Source organism: Diachasmimorpha longicaudata, chromosome 1 (assembly GCF_034640455.1).
Source record: "Diachasmimorpha longicaudata isolate KC_UGA_2023 chromosome 1, iyDiaLong2, whole genome shotgun sequence".
Taxonomy (NCBI): Eukaryota; Metazoa; Arthropoda; class Insecta; order Hymenoptera; family Braconidae; genus Diachasmimorpha; species Diachasmimorpha longicaudata.
This window is the reverse complement of record NC_087225.1, coordinates 4,822,199-4,843,393: the sequence shown is the minus strand read 5'-3', so window position 1 is coordinate 4,843,393 and position 21,195 is coordinate 4,822,199. Positions and strand designations below refer to the sequence as shown.

The 21,195-nt window shown below is 45.4% G+C and overlaps 3 protein-coding genes across 4 annotated transcripts in view; 2 read left to right on the top strand and 1 right to left on the bottom strand.

Moving 5' to 3' along the window:
* Positions 1 to 21,195, top strand: part of LOC135167675 (protein O-mannosyl-transferase Tmtc3) — a 103,940-nt gene that overhangs the window by 68,062 nt on the left and 14,683 nt on the right. Inside the window, exon 7 of the mRNA XM_064131127.1 lies at positions 11,298 to 11,610. Within this exon, the coding sequence (XP_063987197.1) occupies positions 11,298 to 11,610 (313 nt within the window). The remainder of the gene's footprint in view (positions 1 to 11,297; positions 11,611 to 21,195) is intronic.
* LOC135167684 (uncharacterized) overlaps positions 1 to 21,195 on the bottom strand; it is a 37,082-nt gene that overhangs the window by 14,560 nt on the left and 1,327 nt on the right. The window contains exon 2 of one of the 2 annotated variants that reach the window (XM_064131146.1): positions 17,997 to 18,379. In XM_064131146.1, the coding sequence (XP_063987216.1) occupies positions 17,997 to 18,020 (24 nt within the window). In that variant the 5' untranslated portion in view covers positions 18,021 to 18,379. Of the gene's footprint in view, positions 1 to 15,736; positions 18,380 to 21,195 lie in introns of those variants that run through there. The other variant, XM_064131139.1, reaches the window with a different exon arrangement.
* Positions 5,189 to 6,163, top strand: LOC135167164 (uncharacterized). Its single transcript, XM_064130056.1, has 3 exons — positions 5,189 to 5,434; positions 5,516 to 5,942; positions 6,037 to 6,163. Exons 1-3 carry the CDS (start codon positions 5,203 to 5,205, stop codon positions 6,161 to 6,163), a joined length of 786 nt encoding a protein of 261 aa, XP_063986126.1. The 5' UTR covers positions 5,189 to 5,202.

The window sequence follows — 21,195 nt, the reverse complement described above, 5'->3', positions numbered from 1 at the left end:
AGCGCTTTAAACGAAATGGTAATGCATATGAATTAAGCCAGAAAAGACTCCGAGATATATCGTCTGATGTGTGTGGGCAGTACGGCCTTGCTGTGCTTCACTCGTTGTCCAATGATCGGTCTTTACAGTCCTTCCATAAATCCTTAATTCAAATACAAATCGTAACGGTCGAATTTTTGTGAAAATCTTTTGATAGAAATTTAATTAAACCTTTCCAGAACTTGTCTGGCGAAGGTACTTTGCATTGTAATTAACGTTCTTTGAAAAATTATTCTTTCTACACTAATTTGATAGTAATAATAGCAATAATAATAAGACTAGTAATAATAGTAATATTAATCCTAATTATCCAATTTTTGTCAATAAATCATAGTATGTATCAGCCCCCATATAAGAATAGTTTCTGAATAAATAATTTATATATTATACGTCGATAAATTATTTATCATATAATTATTGCATGATCCACACATTTAACCCGCACTTCCCGCACCATTCATTTTCCACCCCTGTTTGTACATTTTCTGAACCATGTGACCCTTACCACCCAACCATCATCCACTTTCTGGCCACCATAAAGCTTTTTTTTGGGACCCTCACGGCAGGGGGCCCACCAGCACATCGCGGTTTTCTTTAAAGGACATACCAACAAAGGGAAAACCTGCTCGGACACGTTTCGAAAAAATTGTGTTGGGGGAACGGAGGTGGCAATTCTAGGAATAAATTCGCCGATCGTGGCCACTTACTACTGCCGTGTCCTCTGATATTACGAATAGAAGGTCATCGGTGTAGGCGATTTCGATATCGAAGAAGTTTTGCTCGAAGTTCTTGAGGAAATCACTGACGATAACGTTCCAGCCAGAGGTACCGAGGACTAATACGTGTGGAGAGTCCATAGAGGGCGGTTTAGAAACCTCTTCGCCACTCTAAATACGTTCTTCGGACAATGTCCCACAAGATGGAGAACTAGCGGCCATCAAACATTGTCAGAGCCTTTTGAGATGTCAAACCAGGGTGCACAGATGTTCTTCTTGGCGATATCACGATTGACTAATTGACGCGGCTCTACTATCGCATCTCTCGTGCAGCCTCCAGGTAAAAAGCTGTATAGATGGGCAGATATGTGGTCCTCAGAAGAACTGTGGCTGCGAGGAACTTGTGAAGGACCTTTTTAAAAAATTTAGCAACTATCGGCAAGAGTTAAATGGGATGATGAAATGTGGGGTGTGACTCATTCTCATTCATTTCTCTTAGGAGTGCATGGAGTGTGCCAACTTTCCACACTGTGAAGAAACCCCCGCACTGCAGACAGGTGTTGAAGAGTCCAGTGCAGAAATGAGGCACCTTCACTACAGCGGCTTAGAGAACCCTAACCGCGAGCTAATCCACGTAAGCGTGACCAAACAGTCTGTCCAGAGGACGGAGGAGGCTTAGGAATTCCTAAGGTTGAGTTGATCCTGTCCATAGGCGGTGAGCTTAGCAAGGAGAAGAGCTGCAGTGACGTTGAGGCGTGGGATTGTCAGCTGTATGAGCGAAGCCATCTTCGTTTTGGAGCAAGCCAGAGCGATACGAGCAGGCTGTGGTCCGTTGAACACTTTGCGACTACACTACGGCTAATATCACCATTCGAGAAGCATCGGAAAATACGTGGACATCCACCTCGTATCCTGTGAGCAGTCCTAGCCACCTCGAGATGATGACCTCCGATAACTGAGTGAGCTCCTCCCGAAATTGATGGTATTAATGCGCCATTGTGGAGCAAACTGGTTCCTTCCGTACTAATTTCTCGATCCATCGTATTTGGCGTAAGATATTGGCCCGTATAACCACTGCGGCCAGGAAGCGGAGCGGGTTGAAAAGCTGAACAGTTTCTGATAGCATGGTCCTCTTCGACATAGCGCGGATTTCAGGCTGAGTGATGGAGAACTCGAAGCGGTCGGCGTCTGAGCACCATGAAACCCTTAAGATCGTGGTGAGCACGTCCTCGATGGATCGCTACCCGTCAGAAGTACGGCCTGGTGAGAGGGGAATGAGCATATTCGAGCTGTGCGAGTGCCACTTCACTCGCGGGAAGCCGCCTGGCAGGGAGAGCCGCACCACCGGGTGAGCTATTTTGAGCAACTCCTCATCCAAGTCAGCTCTTCCACAGATATCGTTCTTTCATGAGAAGTGTAATGCAAAAGGATACCTCTCTTTTATCCTTCAGGAGCTGACTAAGCACACGTACAGAAAGGAACAGAGCTGATCTGGTCCCATACGTGACCATGGTGAGTTGATACGTTGTGATGTGCTCAGTTGAGTCAGTCCAGGGTATTTTGTAAGACGGCCAATCGCCCTGATGTCCTTGGATTTGACGCGCTATGATGGTGATGTCCAGCATAAAGATGAGTTTGTCCAGCCGAGTGAAGAGTAGTTAAGAGGACATCAGAGATGTTCTTCTAGAGCTTTGTCTCAGTATGGATGATATTATTGAGCATCCGTCTTGAGTTGGTCTTGTGTTGCGCCGTTAAATACCGAGTTGAGCTTTGTGATCTCGCTGCTTGCCCTGATGACGCCCGCTTGCCCTGAGCCGAATACAGGACGTTCCGGAAATTCAACTCTCCACCATGATTTGGCGTTGAACTGACCTGATAAGCAGTCCGGAGACTCGAGTCAGATTATTAAGAACCTCATCATAAAAATCATGAAAATTACCGATCCCCAGTCGATGAGCAGACAGATTTGATGAGCCGGTGGGTTCGGACGCACTAGGTACGTCAGACTATTGGCCAGGAGCACGCCATGACGGAAGTCTTGAGCTGTTCCGGAACCGAGCGGATGAACTGAACATGAGAGGGCTGTCAGCGTAGGTGAGCTTCCTTCTGCTCACGTGGAGTGTGTAGACGTGATGGTGGTTATGGCAGGCAGTCCGTTCTCGTAGGAGTACGTTACCATCGATATGCCTTGCGTCGAAGCTGAGCATTGAGCGGGTATAGCTGGAGCAGGAACTTGAGGGGTTGAATGTATCCCTGGCCCATTGACAGCAACATCTAGTGGTATAGTTCTCCAGAGAGCTGACACCTTGTCTTAAATCTGCAATCTTTGGCCAAGGGCGGTCCGAAGCAATTGTAGTAGAGGTAGCTACGCTCTACTACCTGCGTACGAGCGGGCACCGAGAGCTGGCGGAACGATGAGCAGGACGATAGGTAGTTCTCCGTCTCGCATACGGAGTTCGGGTACATTGTCTTCCCGATAGAGCGGAATTCAGCGCTGAGTGAAGTAGTTCCATAGTGCACCTTAGCCCATAAAGGCGGTTTTGCCGAACTGCATTCTGGAGGTTGAGAAATCTGAGCGCGGCAGCAAGAGGGCGCATTGGTGTTCATGTTCTCCATGGTCCTCGCCCTATCTGTAAGAAAGTCGTTTAAAGCGGTGAAGCTTCGAGCTGAGCCGTTGAGTTACCGTGTAGACCAGGGTCTCGTGCCAATGAGCGATGGGCACCCTTGCACATTCAACACCACGGTAACCGTCATGAACGAGGTGTTCAGCTGCCTAGCACTGTGCGCAGTCATGTTCGGTAGGTTGAGCAAGCGCTAGAGCTGGGACGAAAGGAAAAAACTGGCGCAGCGAGTAGGCTAAGGTGAATGAGTCGTCGGAAATCACAATGTTAGAGATGATATGAGCTGACTCGTCCTTAAGGCTCGTTCTCAAGCAATACATTTTTTCCACATTCGAGAGGTCCTGGTTGGAGCCGTTCGACGAAGTGAAGAGATCCCGGAACGAGCGTTACTGTGAAAATACCCCTGACAATTTCGGTAACTGAATCTCCGATAAACACCGCTTTGCCAATGACGGTTAAGCTGATCCTTCTTCGGCAGAGCGGTGCCAGCTAGACGACATCCCATTCCTGTCTATCCCTTCGCTTCGCCCCGTGATAGTGGATGATGGTCCGGTCAGACAGGTTCTCTCTCAAATAGGGTATTTCCAGCGGGCTTTTCATCTTCGCGCTGCATCTCGTAGTGAAAATTGGAATTGTCATCCGCAGGGTATTTCACTACACTCTATCTTTTCTTGACCCCCGACCCGAAAGTGCGGTCTTCCCGGCGCAATTTTGCTCCGGGAACAACGCCTTTTGTGGCACGCGTTTTTCGCTCCAGGCGAGGACTGTGAAAAAACGTGACAGGTAATCAATGCTGTGATTTGACAAGTTTGAAAGTTTGGTGGAACGATAATTAGTTTAAAAAAATTCGTTTCTCGGATTTTTCCAAAACCGTGTCGACTGCCTCTGAACGAAGAGAGTGACCCAGTGCTAAAATGGATGATTCTTCATCTGATGGATCTGCGGACGAGGAGGAAATATTTAGGAGTTTTGATGAAGAAGCCAAAATTATTGGAAAATCTGAAACCCTACCCAAGAAATCTTCCGAACGATACACATTGGTCTACAACACTTACAAAGAGTGGCGTTAAGAGTATAAAAATGCATTGTCCAGCTCCGAGGAAAATAATTTGATCGTTTATTTTGAAGACCTTAAAACGCAACTCAAACCACCAACGTTATGGAGCATATGGACTATGCTGCGAAAAACGTTAAATACGAATGACAACATCAATATTAGTAATTATTTGAACTTGAAAAGTCTTATAAAAAACAACGCCAAGGGTTACAAACCGAAAAAAGCTTTCGTCCTGAAGTGGAATCAGATTGTGCAATTTATGCACAATCTCCGGATGAATATTTGGCCATGAAGGTATTAATTATTTTAATTTACATTCTGCTTTCAAGACCGATATTGTATTTATTATTCTTTGTTTGATTGCATGTTCTTTTCCTGGCAGTTCGTAATGATATTTGTAATTTGTGGTTGCCTACATTGCGATGAAATCGCCAATCTTACGGTCGAAGATGTGAAAGACTTGGGCAGTAATCGTTTTCTGGTATCGATTGGAAAAAAAAAGAATGATTATGCTGGGCAATTCCTCATTGGCAGTCTCTTCTACGACACTGTTAAAAAGTATATCTCACTGAGACCACCCGAAAAATTCAGCAACAGATTTTTCATTCAGTATAGAGAAGGAAAATGTATTCCCCAAGTGATTGGGAGACATAAAACAGGACGAATACCAGAGGAGATTGCTTCTTATCTCCAACTCCCAGATGCCAAGAGATATACTGATACCAAAAGATAGACCTCAGCGACACTTCTTTCCGATTCTGGTGCAAACATGCAAATGATTAAACAGCTAGGGAGATGGCGTTCTAATATAATTGCACAAGGTTACGTCGAAAACTCTATGTATAATAGACAATTAATTTTTGATGGTGTCGTTCAAAATGTCAGAGCCGATCTTCAACCAAAACTATTAACTAAAGGACAGGTATCGGTGGAGCGTGAGAGGGAAACACTTGATGATGATTTCAATTGGTCAGATTTTGACGAAGATTTCCCAGTTCCATGTAAGCAAAAGAACTATTTTTATTTTACTGATAAAATGAATTTGTATGCCATTTTTCATGCGTAGCAAAATTCTTTTTCAGGTGGAACTGTGAGCAGCGGTTTTAGAACACCAAACCACAAGCCCCTTACTGTACCAGTGTTCAAAGAAAATCGATTCAAGAGTGGAACATCATTCCTAAACAAACCACCAATTAAATTGAAGTTTAAGAATCAGTCCATTGACGATCCACCTGCATGTAAGACAAGGAAGAATATTGAAGATTTGGACTTGCGAAGTCACAATGAGAGAAGCTCACCAACATGCTTGAATCAAAATGAACCCGGCGGTAGGGAACTACCAACCATTCTACCTTCGACGTGTGGGAAAATAATAAGCAATCAAGTTTATAATAACCACCTTGAAACGAGTTTAGCCGTGAAAAGGCATTATTTAAGATTTGAGGACTGTACTTTCAACCAGTGTACTTTTAATATTTCTCGATGTGATTGTGATAAGGAGAATAATCGGCAAAATAAATAAAAAAATCATACATATTTATAAATAGTCATTTTCTGGATTTCACTTTTTTTGCAGCAATTATATGAAATTTTTTGAATGCAGTTCTCACTTTTCGCCGGCCCCGACCAGCAAAAACCTCGGCGCCGCCTCGGTTTTGCAAAAGTCGGGCGGGCCCCCATGTAACTGGCGAGAGAATGTTGTTGTCAATATCGAAATAGAAAAAATCTAGTCTTCACGAGGTGTAATTATATGGTATAGCCGTACACATGAACATCCCGCGCAGGCGCTCAGTCATTACCAACAGCCAAACGACGAATTTACAAATATACTATTTCAGTTGATTGCGTTACCACTTATCAAATATTAAGATATTTCTGGTCTACCGCACTTTCGGGTGGGGAGAAAGAAAAATAGTATACGACACACGGCCAGGAAGTCGGATTCACTGGCGTACGTGATATGAGGGCCGAGGCGAAGCCGAGGCAAATTTGCTGTGCTGGCAAATTTGGATGTGGAGGCCCTCAGAGCGAAATTGCAAGTGTTGGGACTTCCAACAGAAGGAACCAAGGCAGAATTAATTCTGCGATGGAAAAGAGCGATGAAAGGTAAAAATATTGCAAAAGGTTCAACAAGAGCAAAGATAGAAGAAGCAGATGGCACAGATAAAAAAGTGCCTGATGAAGCAAGAGATGAAACGCAAAACGATCTCCAAGATATGTCTTTGCGAGAATTGCAAGAGACCTGAGTTACTGGAGCGGTTGCGAAAAAAAATTTCAGCCGAAAAACTTGAAGAAGATAGTGAAATAGACAGTGAAGATGAATCAAGTGAAAGTGAAAGCGAGGAACGAACGAGACGTAGACTGCAAATCAAAACAGGGAAAAACAGAGAATTTAAAAAACTATATTACACAGCCGACTGCTTCGTTTCGGGGTGTGGAAGATGCTATGCAAACCTTCAGTAGTGATGGCACACAGAATGTACGTCGTTGGTTGATCCATGTTGAAGAAATGGCTGAAATGTGCAACTGGACGTAGTCACTGGAAATCATCTATGCGAAAAAATTACTCAGAGGAACTGCAAAGTTATACGCGTGTTACGATTGTCACGGCAAATCATGGCGAGAACTTAGAAAAAAGTTAATCAAAACTTTTGAAAAGAAAATTGATAGCATGCAAGCGCATGATCAATTACGATCAATGAAAAAGAAAAATGAAGAGTCCTTCGAGGCATATGTGTATCGTGCCCTCGAAATAGCCAGTCATGGGGATATTGAGATGAAGGTAGTCATCAAGTACGTAATTAGTGGAATTCAAGACGAGGAATTCAATAAAACTATTCTCTACGGATCAAAAACTCTATCAGAACTACGAGACAACTTGGAGTCATATGAAATGCAAAAGAAAAATAGCAAAAGTGCCTTAAAGAATAAGATAGACGATAAGTCAAAGAAATTTGCAAAGGATCAAGATGTAGATGGATCTAAAAATTGTAAGACATGTGGGTCAAAACCTCATGCAAAAGACGATTGCCCACATAAGAATAAAGGACCAAAATGTTTTAAATGTCAGGAATTCGGTCATATTGCTTTAAAGTGTGCTGGTGTAAGAAAATCAGAAAGTGTAGAAAAAAAGGACAAGCCAAGAGTTGATGCCTTATCCGCGCGTGATAAAAAAACCTATAAAACTGTGCACATGTTTAATAAAGAAGTGAAAGCCGTATTGGATTTGGGAAGTGATTTAAATTTAGTGCATGCTAGTGTATACGTAAAATTAGGTACACCAAAATTAAGTTCAGAGACAATCTCTTTCAACGGTGTTGGCTCAGTTAATCAACGTACTTTGGGCAGATTTAAAGCAGACGTAATCATCGATGACTTAGAGTTCAATTTTCATTTTGATGTGGCGTCAGATGGAATTCTGGGCCATGATCTGCTAATTGGTGGAGAGCTATCCAATTATGCTGAAGTATGCGTAAAGAGACGACAGGCGACATTGAAAAAATTGGATTCAGGTGAAAACATCGAAATAAAAGGAGAACAATGTGTCGATGACGGATGGAGGGAAATCCTGAATATCAGTATTCGCCAAGAGCTTACAGATAAAGCTGAAGAGTTAGTGAAACATATAAGTGGTTCAGTTCTGAAAAGTCAGTTGAAGAATCTAGTTGAAAATTATGAACCAAGGAAAACTAAAGATACTGGCGTTACCATGAAAATTATGCTAAAGACGGATGAACCAGTGTTCCAGAATCCTAGAAGACTTTCAGCAGTACAGAAAACACAAGTAAACGGTATAATTGAAGAATGGATTAAAAATGGAATAGTTCGACGGAGTATCTCTGATTTTGCGAGTCGTATAGTGTTAGTGGATGAAAAAAATGTACAAAAAAACTCTGTGTTGATTACAGAGCGTTGAATAAAAATATTGTGAGGGATAGAAACCCTTTGCCGTTGATCGAAGATTAACTGGATCGACTCCAAGATGCGAGAATATTCTCGACGTTAGCTTTAAAAGATGGTTTTTTCCATGTGCCAGTGGCGGAAAATAGTACCAAGTACACAGCATTTGTCGTACCAGACGGACATAATGAATTTTTGAGAGTGCCATTCGGTTTGTGCAACTCGCCTGCGGTATTTCAACGGCATGTAAGAGCAGTATTTCGAAATTTAGTTTATGAAGGAACTGTGTTAGTCTACCTGGATGATTTGATCATTCCAGCTATAGACGAAGAGGAAAATTCAAGGGAATTAAAGCTTGTGTTAAGTGTCGCTAGTGAATATGGATTGATCATCAATTGGGATAAATGTGAACTTATGACACCTAGAGTTGAATATCTTGGATATGCATATAGTGGAGGGCGGACAGACACGTCCTTCTGTAAAAAAAAAAACAATTTGTCTTTCTAAATATCCACCGCCTAAAACCGTAAAGCAAGTGCAAAGTTTTTTGGGTTTGACGGGTTACTTAAGGAAGTTTATCCCACAATTTGCGATACATGCAAGACCATTGTCTCATCTATTGAGAGATAATGTGAAGTTTGAGTGGGGGCCAGAACAAGAAGCCTCGTTTGAAAAATTGAAAGCTGGATTAGTGGAAACACCTGTATTAAAGCTGTACAGAGTAAATGCTGAAACTGAACTACATACCGATGCGAGTAAAACTGGACTTGGAGCAGTTTTGTTACAGAAAGATGCAGAAGGCAGTAAATTTCATCCTATTTATTACGCAAGCTGGAAAACATCTCCGGCCGAAGAGAAATATACGAGTTATGAGCTAGAAGTTTCAGCTATTGTGCAAGCTTCGGAAAAATTTGGGAGAAATGATGGATTCTTGAATCCAATTGCAAAAGGAGTAGTGCCATTGGATACGAATCATATAGACCATTTAGGACCTATGCCTTCAAAAAGGAAAGCATACAATCATTTATTTATAGTGGTAGATGCTTTTACAAAATTTGCATGGCTCTGCCCTATCAAATCGACTCCAGCGGAAGAAGTCATTGGTAAACTGAAAAAACAGGCAGCGATTTTCGGAAATCCTAGGAGGATTATTTCCGATTGTGGTACAGCCTTCACGGCTAGTGCATTCAAGGACTATTGTGCTGAAGAGAAAATCGAGCATGTTCTGATAACAACAGACATGCCTTGTGCTAACAGGCAGGTTGAAAGAATGAATCGCATGCTGATACCTGTATTATCAAAATTGTCTGAGGAAAATCCTATGGAGTGGTGGAACCATGTTAATAAAGTGCAACAATATATGAATGCCACACTTAGCAGGAGCACTAAGAAAACTCCATTCGAATTAATGATCGGTGCGAAAATGAAGCTTCATGATGATCAGGAATTGAAGAAATTGCTAGAAGAAGAATTTATCAAACACCTATGAAGATCAACGTATGGAGATCCGCGAAGAAGCTCGAGAAAATATATTAAAAATACAAGCAGAAAACAAAAACTGTTTTGATCGGAAAAGAAAGGAGCCTAAAAAGTAGGAAGAAGGCGATTTAGTTGCTATACAACGAACACAAGATGGTCCAGGGTTAAAACTACATACAAAGTTCTTTGGACCATACAAAATCGTACGTGCCCTGAGGAATAATCGTTTCATCGTGGAAAAAGTTGGTGATCACGAGGGTCCTAATCGATCCAGTACAGCAGCCGATTACATTAAACCTTGGTCAAATGTCATTGACCTCGATATTGAATTTCAAGATGATTATTCCTGCAGAGAAGATTCCAACAATGCTAAAAATGAAGTGAACAAGTGAAGTGGTATCGAGGCGATACTGATGCAGGATGGCAGGATGTGGGTTTTAAGATTTTTTGATAAATGGGACAATAACTTTTAATATTAACAAAAGACTCTTAGAAATTAAGACAAGGATTTTCTGTCTTAAGTGGTAATAATTTAGCTTGAAGTGTTTATTATAATTGAGTGATAGTTTTATGGCATGCATGCCTTTTTTGGGGTTTTTGTGTGAGGCCCAGTGGAGACAGGGTGCGGACCGATAAACAATGGATGGTTTGTTTTAGTGCAGTGAAGAGGGGGGAATTATAGATGAGAATAAGTGAAATTTGGAAGAGTGGACAGTTTAGTTCGTTTTGAGTTTTTAGAGAGAACAGACTTATTTTACCCGTTGCATATTTTTACCTTTTAATCAACATTATTGTACCAAGTTGATATTTTCTTATTATTATAGTGTTTTTTGAAGTAGACTTTTTCGGATTTATTTCTTGCCACTACATGGATCCAACACTTCGATCATAATTCTTAGATACTATTTGTTCTGCTACGGATAAGAACAATAAAACTACCACTAAGAAGATTATCAAGAAATCATCATGAATCTGAGGATAAGTTTCTAGTTTTCACCATTTTTTAAACAAAAAATTATTAAGTTTTGACTCAGTGGAGGGAGAAGAATAGGTCCCTCATCATATTTGACAGCGTCGGTCTCGGCCCGCGGTGGCGTATTTGGATAATAATCCACATACGCTACCCAAAATAAATGCTGATTCACATTGAAATGCATATTCCTTCTGAGGTATTCGCATCTCAGTCGCTTTGACTTCCAACTACAACTCAAGATACTAATACCCTGAACTGGCACGTCATTCTTGTCACAACAAAGTTTGTGCTGGGAGGACCTGTGAGTGCTCAAAATGTTTCAAGTTTTATCAGATATACGTGCAAATCGAAACGTGATCACTATGTTTATGTTGATACCACGGTGGTGTCAATGCTCAATACATTCGTTACTTCATCCACTCTTCTATTACATATCACTGGTTGATTTGCTATTCTCCGCTATTACAAAAATAACCACTACTACTTAAAAATGAGGAAATTATTGATTTCAGATGTCCCAAAATGTCAACAACCTTTCTAGTTTTTCTTCTCGTATCTCATTCCGTCAAAACTTACATACGCAACTATGATTGGATGGACGAATACGCAATATTCATGTCGGGTCTCAAAGTAAACCTGAACAATGCTAAGCTGTTCAATAACGTCGGTCACGCATTGGAAGGACAAGGACGGTACAAAGAGGCGTTGAATTACTTCAATGAAGCTGTTGTCGTCCAAGGGGATGATATAGGAGCTCACATTAATGTTGGCCGGACTTACAATCATCTCAATATGTTCAAGGAAGCAGAAGATGCATATCTGAGGGTATGTTTATTCTTTCCCTCATTTTTTGATGGAATTGAAGTATGATTTTCTATGCCTTGTCCTTTATGTTAACCGCGAAAGGCAAATATTAAGATATAACGAATTTTAACATTATCTGAACCCTAGTATTCTTCCCATTCACGTGTAATGTATGATTGATTGACGAAAGGCATGCAGGTACGAAAACAAACGGACGACCCGTGAGTGAAATGATCAGTTGTATCGTTTGCCTCCGTTCACAGGTGGAAACGTAATATCGAATAAATCTGAAATATACGCGTCACATACGCGTATTGGAGCGAGAGAGATAGCCTGATGGTTATCACTCAGCCGTTGATCATCTCTTAGTCGGTGTGCGTGGCCAGCGCGCATGTGTCTGAATGTAGCGGAACGCTACAACCCCAGGGGGGGCGCCCCGCGCGTCGACGTCCCCTTCAAAGGACATGCCGACAAGAAAGAAAACCTGATCAGACACATCTGGAAAAAAGGGGGAGGGCGGGATTCTCGCAATAAATTCGCCAATCGTGCCCACTTACTACTCTCGTTTGAGATAGAAAGCACCGGCATCATTGCCTTAAAGCCAGACTGTTATGTACTGCCCGCCGTGGACAGAGTAACGCACACAGGTCTGCTTGGAAGGTGCGAAGCGGAAGTGCATGCACTAACAGTGAACCTTGATCTACAAAAGCTGACGATAAGCACCTCAGGTGGAGCCTCTAAAGAAGTCCTGAACCAAAACATCCAGCTAGTCGTAATGCCCGAACTTACTAAAGACGGAAAATCGAAATGAGTCTGGATGACACAAAAAGAGAACTTGAGCAAATATGACAACAAAAACTAGAATGCTATCATCACCGATTAATTCCGATCGGATTCATTGCTGGAATAGGACTCGTTTCGCTGCTAGGCTTGGCATACACGCTGTGCAGTCAACCAACGGCCATCAGTGTTAAGAAATGGGTGCTGTGATATGGTGCTTGCTGGGTCCATAGATCTACAAAGAGGACGTGGCCATCAAAAGCCAAAAAAGCAATAAAATTGGAACAACTCATCTCGGTGGTTCCAACAGTCATACCAGTGATTTCCAAAATACAAACATATTCAATAATCAATTAATTATCAGTCAATCTGCTTGAATTCTGCGTCAATTTGTTTAATCTTCTATTAACGCGCAGTATCGGAGTCCTCAATACTTATGTATTAGGGGCGATAGCCGACTGAGCAGCACCCTGTCTTTGCTTAATATATGGTCTGTATGAATCCAGATCCGCAGGTTTCTATTGAAAATCCACCCCGAGGTACCTGACCCGATCCCGGAATTTAATCTGTTGTCCTGCAATCGTAATTTCTGTTGAGCGGCTTTCTAATGTCCGTAGTACACGACGGCGTCGCTTTAGCGCCCTATGCCGCCTAAACTGCTCCAGCGGCGCTCTTTTCTGTAAATTGCATGTCAGGACAAGTGCCTCTGTCTTGCCCTTCGACAGGTCGAGCTTCGCTGGTGCGATCATGAAGCTGCGTAGTCAACGAAAGCGTGACCTATCCGCTCTAACTCCCTACGCGAGTCGACTGATACAACTGCGATAAGGGCGTCGGTGTATGCGACCTGAATGTCGCCCAAGTGCTCCTCGATACTCTTGAGGAGGGCATCGAACATCAGATTCTAGCAAGCGGGGCCGAAGACTGATCTTTGCAAACAGCCCCGAGAGGCCGGCGTGGAACCCTGTTGGTCGCTCCAGGTGATCTTGACGGTCCGATTCTCCAAGTAGTTCTAAAGCACCTTAAAGACCTTCTTCGGGCAATCTCCATCCACCAAAGACTAGAGCACTAGGGGCCACCACACGTTGTCAAAGGCTCCCGAGATATCGAAAAGGAGTCCGATGACGTACCTCTTGTCACTACTGCGATTTACCACTTCACGCAACTCTACTATCGCGTCTTCCGTGGAGCTTCCAGGCAGACAGCCATATTAACGTCCTGATATCTTGTTCTCGGTAAGGACCTTCGCGGTTAGGATCCCGTGAAGTACCTTTTCGAATGTTCCGTCAGCCGACAAGAGGCAAATAGGACGGTATAATTTGGAGTCAGACATATCCTTGAGAACTCCTTTAAGTGCACGAAATGTGCCAATTTTCCCAACGGTAAGGAGATTCCCGTGCCTTAGGCAGGATTTGACACGGCAGCGTTCAGGACCCTAACTTCAACTAGATCGCATCCGGGGGCTTCGTCATTCTGAAGGCTCTATACGAGATCTTCCAGTTGGTTGTCCATCACGTTTGGTGCGTCTTCCGTCTGTACCCTTCGGTTCCTTGCGCATTCGCGAATGTCTGCCTGTGCCGGTGTGCCTTTATTGGGGTCATCGTCGGGTACGTGTATGTCTAACAGTACCTCAGAAGTCTGACTCATTGTGAGTGATTTGTAGTGAAAGCCGCAAGGATTCGCGTTGCGCTCGGTGTTAACGTACCTCCTCCAGCTACATTCCTTACACGTCCTAAGGAAACCTAGTGTAGGCCTGTGTGGACACGATATGTATTCTGCAAAATTCTACGCGCGTCAGAGTTAGTCCCCCTTCGATAGCCGTTTTGGAGACGGTTGATCAGCTTCCGTTTGCCGGTCAGCTCTTCAGTCTACAACGAATTCACGCGAGGGTAATGTGTTCTATGCGGCATCGAATTTCGGTAGATTTTGGTGACGCTGGGAAATCCAGCGGATGGCCCGCGAGTCTCTCACGAACCTCGTTATCGAGGGTCGCCTTGAACTTTTTCCAGTCGGCCCGTCGAACGTTGAAGCGCATGGTAGATCCCTCGTCGACCCCCAAGGTATTGCTCCGCGGTGAGGAACTCCGGATCGCAAACCGAAAACTAAGAGACGTGTCGTCACCAGTGGGCCACTCGTTCTGTACCCTCCATGCATGTATGAATTTATACATGCCAGGGGTGGTCGGTATGACGTCGATAAACGACGTAGCGGCGGTATCCCTGAAGGTTCGGCCCTGGCTGGCTTCGTTCACGATTCGGAGATCGAAGGACTCGATGAGTTCATCCAGGAGGGCAGTACGTACGGTGGTCCTGGGTCCCAGAAGGATTGTTGGGCGTTGGCATCCGCTGCTACCAGAATGCGGCAACTCCTAAGACAGCTGAGGACCTTCTCAAACTGCCTCAGGTGGACGTCGATGTCGGCCGTTTACTGGAAGTAACTTGAGATGTGGTGGACCGAAGAGCTGACCAGCAAACGCAAGCTGGTCAGGCGTCTCCGTAAGGGCTACCGAAGGGAGACCAACCCTGATGCGCGAAAAATTAAGCACAGTAGGTATCGTGTAGTTTTGCGGTCCTATACCAGACTACTTAGGACGTGTAAGGATAATAGCTGGCGCGGTTACATAACGTCGGAAAGCAACACGAATCCCTGGGGCTTCCATTATAAATACGCGGCTGATAAATTCCGTGTAGGCACGGTACTCAGCACACTTAGAACCGCGAATGGCATGACACTTACTATGCGTGAGACTGCTGAGGTACTGTTGGACACACACGTACCCAACGATGACCCCAACGACGACACACCGGAACAGACCAACATCCGCGAACGTGCGAGGAACCTAAGGGTTCAGACAGAGGATGCACACGACGTGACGGACGACCAACTTAAGAGTCTCGTAAAGACCCTTAAGAATGACAAAGCCCCAGGATGCGATTTAGTAGAAGTTAGGGTTCTGAAAGCCGCCGTAATGAGGATGCCTAACATCTTCACCAGACTTTTCAACGCCTGCCTTAAGCACGACGTTTTCCCCAGCGTTTGGAAAGTCGGCACACCTCGTGCTCTCCTCAAAGGAGTTCACAAGGATGTGTCCAAATTGTACCGTCCCATTCGCCTCTTGTCAACTGTTGGGAAATTTTTCGAAAAGGTCTTTCACGGGATCCTAACCGCGAAAGTCCTTACCGAGGACAAAATATCAGGACGTCAATATGGCTTTCTGCCTTGACGCTCCACGGAAGACGCGATAGTAGAGTTGCGTGAATTGGTACAGCGCGTTAACGACAAGAGGTACGTCATTGGACTCCTCTTCGATATCTCAGGAGCCTTTGACAACGTGTGGTGGCCCCTAGTCCTCCAGTCTTTGGCGGATCGAGACTGCCCGAAGAATGTCTTTGAAGTGCTCCGGAGCTACTTCGACAATCGGACTGTCAAGATCGCCTGGAGCGACCAACATGTTTCGAAGCCGGCTACTCGGGGCTGTCCACAAGGATCAGTCCTCGGCCCCGCGTGCTGGAACCTTATGTTCGATGCCCTCCTCAAGAGCATCGAGCAGAACTTCGGCGAAATCGAAGTCGCGTACGCGGACGACCTTATCGCAGTCGTATCGGCCGACTCGCGTAAGGAGTTAGAGAGGATAGGTCAAGCCGTCGTAAATCACATCACTTAGTAGTGCGCCTCGGCGAAGCTCGAACTCTCGAAGAGCAAGACAGAGGCAATAGTCCTGTCATGCAATTCGCAGAAGAGAGCACCGCTGACGCAGTACAGGTGAGATCGGCCGCGAAAATGACGCCGGCACCTAAAACCGGCATTCGACAGCCGCCCACCCAAAATTAGGCTCGCCGGGCAACGGATTAAGTTTAGGGAGAGCGTGAGGTACCTCGGGGTACATTTCAATAGGAATATGCGGGTCCGGACCCATACCGAACATATCTTAGAAAAATCTAGGGTAGTTTTCACTCGGCTATCGGCCGTAATGCACAATTATTGGGGACTCCGATAGCGATCGGTGAAAATCGTTTTTCAGGGCGTTTGTCAGGCTGTCGCGTCGTATGCAGCCCACGGGTGGCTGGACCGGTGTACACCGCACGACGGGAGGAAACTCCGTACCGCTCAGAGGAGCGCCCTGCTGACAGTTACTGGCGCGTATAGGACGGCTTCACACGAAGGACTCTGCGCAGCGGCGGGAGTTCTTCCTGTGGACCTTTTATTGAGGGAAAGAGCAGCGCGCTACCAAGCCAAGAAAGGCATTCCGGTTAGAATAGGTACAGTAGACATAGACCCCACGAACCCGCGCGTTGATAACAACGGTCGCCCGATCGAGACCGTCGAAGATATAAAGGCAGAGATCCGGAATCTCTGGAAAGATAGGTTCGAGCGGGCTTGAACCGGGAGGAACGTCTTTGCGTTTTTCCTGGATACTGCGGCGCGCATGGACGCTAAGTGGTCGAGTGCGACCACTGGATGTCGCAGGTCCTGACAGGGCATGGGTAATTCCGGTCCTATCTTCAAGAGCGGTGCCTTGCCCAGTCGAGAATCTGCGAGTGCGACCAAGCTGAAGACATAGTCCAGCATTTCGTAATGGACTGTCCGATATATGCACCACAGCGCGAGTGCGTCCCGAGTATAATCGGGAATCGCTCATGGCCCCAGGCGGCACAAGCGCTACTGTCGTCGAGGGAGTCATTCGCCGTGTTCGCGGAATTTTGTAGAGAATGCATGTTGGTGAAATGCGACGATGAGTGAATGAATGAATGAGACCAACCAGCTCTCGTTGTCGGAGACGAGAGTCGTGGGGTAGGAACCCGGTAACCTTCTCCGGGTAACACATTCCTTTCTATTTTCTTTCTCTTTTTCTGTTCTATTTCTATCAATCCCAAATACCCTTTTCCACCTTTCACATTCTGGGTGTCAGGCTGACATCAAGGACCACTGCCCCGAGGTTCCCCGCGCGAGCCATGCCTGCGTTAGTCACTTGTGACCCGGCGCCGTTTTGGTTGCTAAGTGTCCTTCGGCCATCTGAACCAGCCGACAGTATGGATTTTTCCCAACCCCCCCTCGGCAGTGGGTAATGGCCTAAGTGTTTGATATTATGTAAGTAGAGTAGATTAATAGGCCATGCGAGGTTTCCGAAAACCATTACCTGGCAAGGTTGTTTCCATCATAGCGCATTGAATAACTTGAGATGACGAAAAAGAATCCACCGGGGACGTGGGCTTCAGCCCAACCGCAATGCGCTGTGCTTAGTTGGGACGCGCAATCTCCAGGATGGAGTTGCACGCATCTACGGCCGCTCCGTTGATCACGCGGCGATACTCATTCCAAGTCGTAGGTATCGGATGACCCAGGTGTTCACGTCACGAATGGCATACGGCTCTTGGAGCAACAGTATGTCCAGACGCTCTTGATGAACCAGCTGAATGACGTCCCCGCTTACTGCGATTGAATGGCATATGTTCCACTACAGTGTCCTAATTTTACGTTGCGCGCCCGGTCCCTCGACAGTGGCGGTCCGGGGAGGATGACCTGTTAGAAGGGGGGTACCGACGAGCCTCCGATCGCGACGCAATCCCTATCGCTCTTAACTAAGCTAACGTGTCACTCTCGAATTCTATCTAATAAATGAGTGGACTTACCGGTTGATGATCTGAAACATCCATGCGTAGACTGGCCCTGCTACTCAGTCAATCCCTTGTCCTCCTCTGCGACGTCATCTTGGACAGACCGACGGCTGGAACCTTTCCCTCATCTGGGGGGGGGGGGCAGTGCCCCGACCCACGGCGGACGACTACGAACCCTTGAGGGCACAACCCTCCTTGAGTCCCTCTTTGCAGTCACTGGAGTTGTATCTGGTCTGGTACGCTGCGAGCCCATACGCAGATATCGCCGCACGACGGACGCATAATTGTGCCCCCCCCGGAGATCCGATTGGTGGTAGCCTCCCGAATAGAATTGCAATTCTGCCCTGCCATGGTTGCTGGTTGACGATACGGTCGCGGGCCGTGCCAAAAAGTAAAACCTGAAAAGTAAAAGGATTGAAGGGAGCGGTTTCCTGTGGCGCCGGGCAGGGTAGTTCGGGACGCTGAGCGCCGTCCCTAAGAGGGGCCTTCGAGCTGGGTTGCTCGGATCGGAGCCCGGTGAATGCGCTGAGGGAGTGCTCCTCTTTAACTCCCCACGAAGGTGGAGCAGGGGAGGAGTGGACCCTTAGAAAGGAGGAACCCACTCGTTTTACCCGACGAACCACCCCGCACACCGTACCTTTCCCGACGGATAAGAAATCCACCGCAAAGGCTGTCCGGACAGAGACGTGCGGAGATAAAATATCGCCTCCACATTGGATTAGACCGCGTTCGATCATAGCAGCCAGTCAAGCAATTCCCGGAATGAGTGCCCATCCGAGAGAACCTCCGAAAAGTTCGGCAGCTGCATTTCCGGTAGCGCATGTCGAGAAGAGCCGCGTTGATTCGAGGGAGACACTATTGATCGGCGGGAGTGACCCCTCGGATTAACTGCCTCTTTGGCCGCAATGAACCCCACGATCTTCTCTTTAGCGGTTGAGAAGTGCGAGATCGCCTTGTCGAACACGTCCTCGTGGAAGTAGGGCAGGCTGAGGACGCCTTCCAGGTTGGGGGTTCTCATGCGTGGATTCGAGCTTCTCCCAGTACGTTTACAGAATCTCGCGCTTTAACTCCAAAGCCACGACACTCCATTGAGCTGCTTGTAGCCCCTCCACTTCGACAGCGATGCGCGCAATAAAAGATGCACGCGACGCCTGTAAGTTCAATGTACCCTTGAGATTCGACATTTTTTCCCCTTTCTTTCCGCGCGACGATAATGTCAACAGACGCCCAGAAATGTCCAATACCAGTCGCAAACAAAACCAAATTAATCCGAGAAAATCGCCAGAGAGATGGCCCATACATTCCGGAACAAGGCAAAAAAAATTATCATTATAGGAACTTGAACTAAGAACCTCCGAAATTGCCAATAATCGTGGAGAAACAAAACGAAAAATTTGACCGAAACCGTTGCTTCCGAGCTGGTCAATAATCAGGAAAAAAAAAACCACCAAAAGCGGCCCCCCAAGATGGTCAATAATCTTCTGCTAAAAGCAATATAAGTCGGAGACCCGCAATAATAAACGTAAATATTTATTGCACCGCGCCTTTCCGATGAGACAATGTTCGGTCGATGGTCCACAATACTCTCAGTGCCCTCAGCCAGTCAGCAATACGCGGAATGTGGCCGGTAATATCAGCACTGAATCACCGTCGATCCTCGTTGGTCCAGAATATCCGCTCTTAGGTGGTGTGCTGGTCAATGATCGCCGATTAGCCCGAAATTAGTCCCAAATATCCGGAGTGAGGTTGCGCACAGGTCAATAATACCCGGAGTGAGTCCACTATACCCAGAGCGAGGTGCCGCAGTTCTAGCAGAATTACGCACGGTCGGGGCGATGAACCCATTTGTATCTTTCCATAAGATGGAGGACATTCTGCGCGGGCCCGCAGCATTGGCGAGACGTCACTGCACTTCCCCAACTCCCAGAAAAACCCACTCGCTCGGCCGGGAAGCCGAACGGGTTTGAGGAATATTTTTTGGGAATGGGCGAGATAACGGTGGATTGCCGGAGGATGATGCGAAGGTCTGATAATCACTGCACGTGCACGTCGGTCAAATAAAGTCGCTCTTTATTAAAAATAAATGCCAAATCGCACAATGCACAAATTACGACCAATGTCGTGACGAGAAAGAGGAAAGCAAAAAACAATTGAGCGTGTTACAATAATTAGTAGCGATGATCGAAAAGTATGATATAGACTGGAGTGAAGAACACGAGAATCGCACACGAGCCATCGGATGCTATCACAAGACAGTCCGGAATTGAAAAAACGCACACAATCCCCACAAACATTCAACAATAACTCCATATAATTCCTGAATATAATAATGACGAAAATGATTAAACTTAAGAAAACTAATGTAGGAACTCATCTTACAAAATTACACCTGTCACTAAAATGGGGAAAGATGCAAAACTGGAAATTCAGCAATTTTAATATTTAAATCAAAATGTACCCGACCCAACATAGAAACCCAATATTATTCGAAAAGAATAACATGTACTGGCAGAGGAAAAGAATTCCTACATTTAGGAAAAGAAAATATAAATATATGACCCGAATTGCAATTCATTTGAAATAAATCGATCGATGGCCAACGGTGGAGAAAATCCACCCATAAGGCGCTGCCTTCCGCAACTTACGGGCGCGCTCGGAGTGATAACGCATCCGTAAACCGCGGCAAATATCTCAAACCTTTTATCTTCGAGGAACGTTTTGCAACAACCTCCCTCGACGCGAGGAAAGTCTGAGTTATTTCTCAATCAAATTGTAGAAAATAATTCATTTTAAATGTACAGCGTGATGTACAAACCGCCAACGTATAAACTTTCGACATCGCCCTACATTCTTCCGGCCATTGCAGCAGCCAAAATTGAGGCTATAAATCCACAATACTCAGGGAACGAAGCCACGAAAATTTGGTGGGATGAACTATCGTTCCACGTTAAATTTTCGGCAGAAGTTTCAATCACCCACCCCCACCCCATAAAGCTAACGCCTAATGCAAGACATGAGAAATTTGCAAGGGTACCGACTAAAATCATCCGTGGAAAAACCGAGAAATAGGTTCTTTGAATCTTCGATGACAAAGGTTTTGGTACAAATTAACTAATATCAAATTTCGGTATGGCTCACAACAGAAATCAGTGAACGAGATTTCGAGGGTGGTCTCTTGAGTGCTGACAATCGCGAGTCGAAAATTAATCGATTT

Excerpts from the sequence above, each read along its gene's own strand:
- LOC135167164 (XM_064130056.1), top strand. The coding sequence starts at position 5,203 with ATGCAAATGATTAAACAGCTAGGGAGATGGCGTTCTAATATAATTGCA. Across the intron at positions 5,435-5,515 it reads CGAAGATTTCCCAGTTCCAT|GTGGAACTGTGAGCAGCGGT; the intron begins GTAAGCAAAAGA and ends ATTCTTTTTCAG. Across the intron at positions 5,943-6,036 it reads TGTGATAAGGAGAATAATCG|TTCTCACTTTTCGCCGGCCC; the intron begins GCAAAATAAATA and ends TTTTGAATGCAG.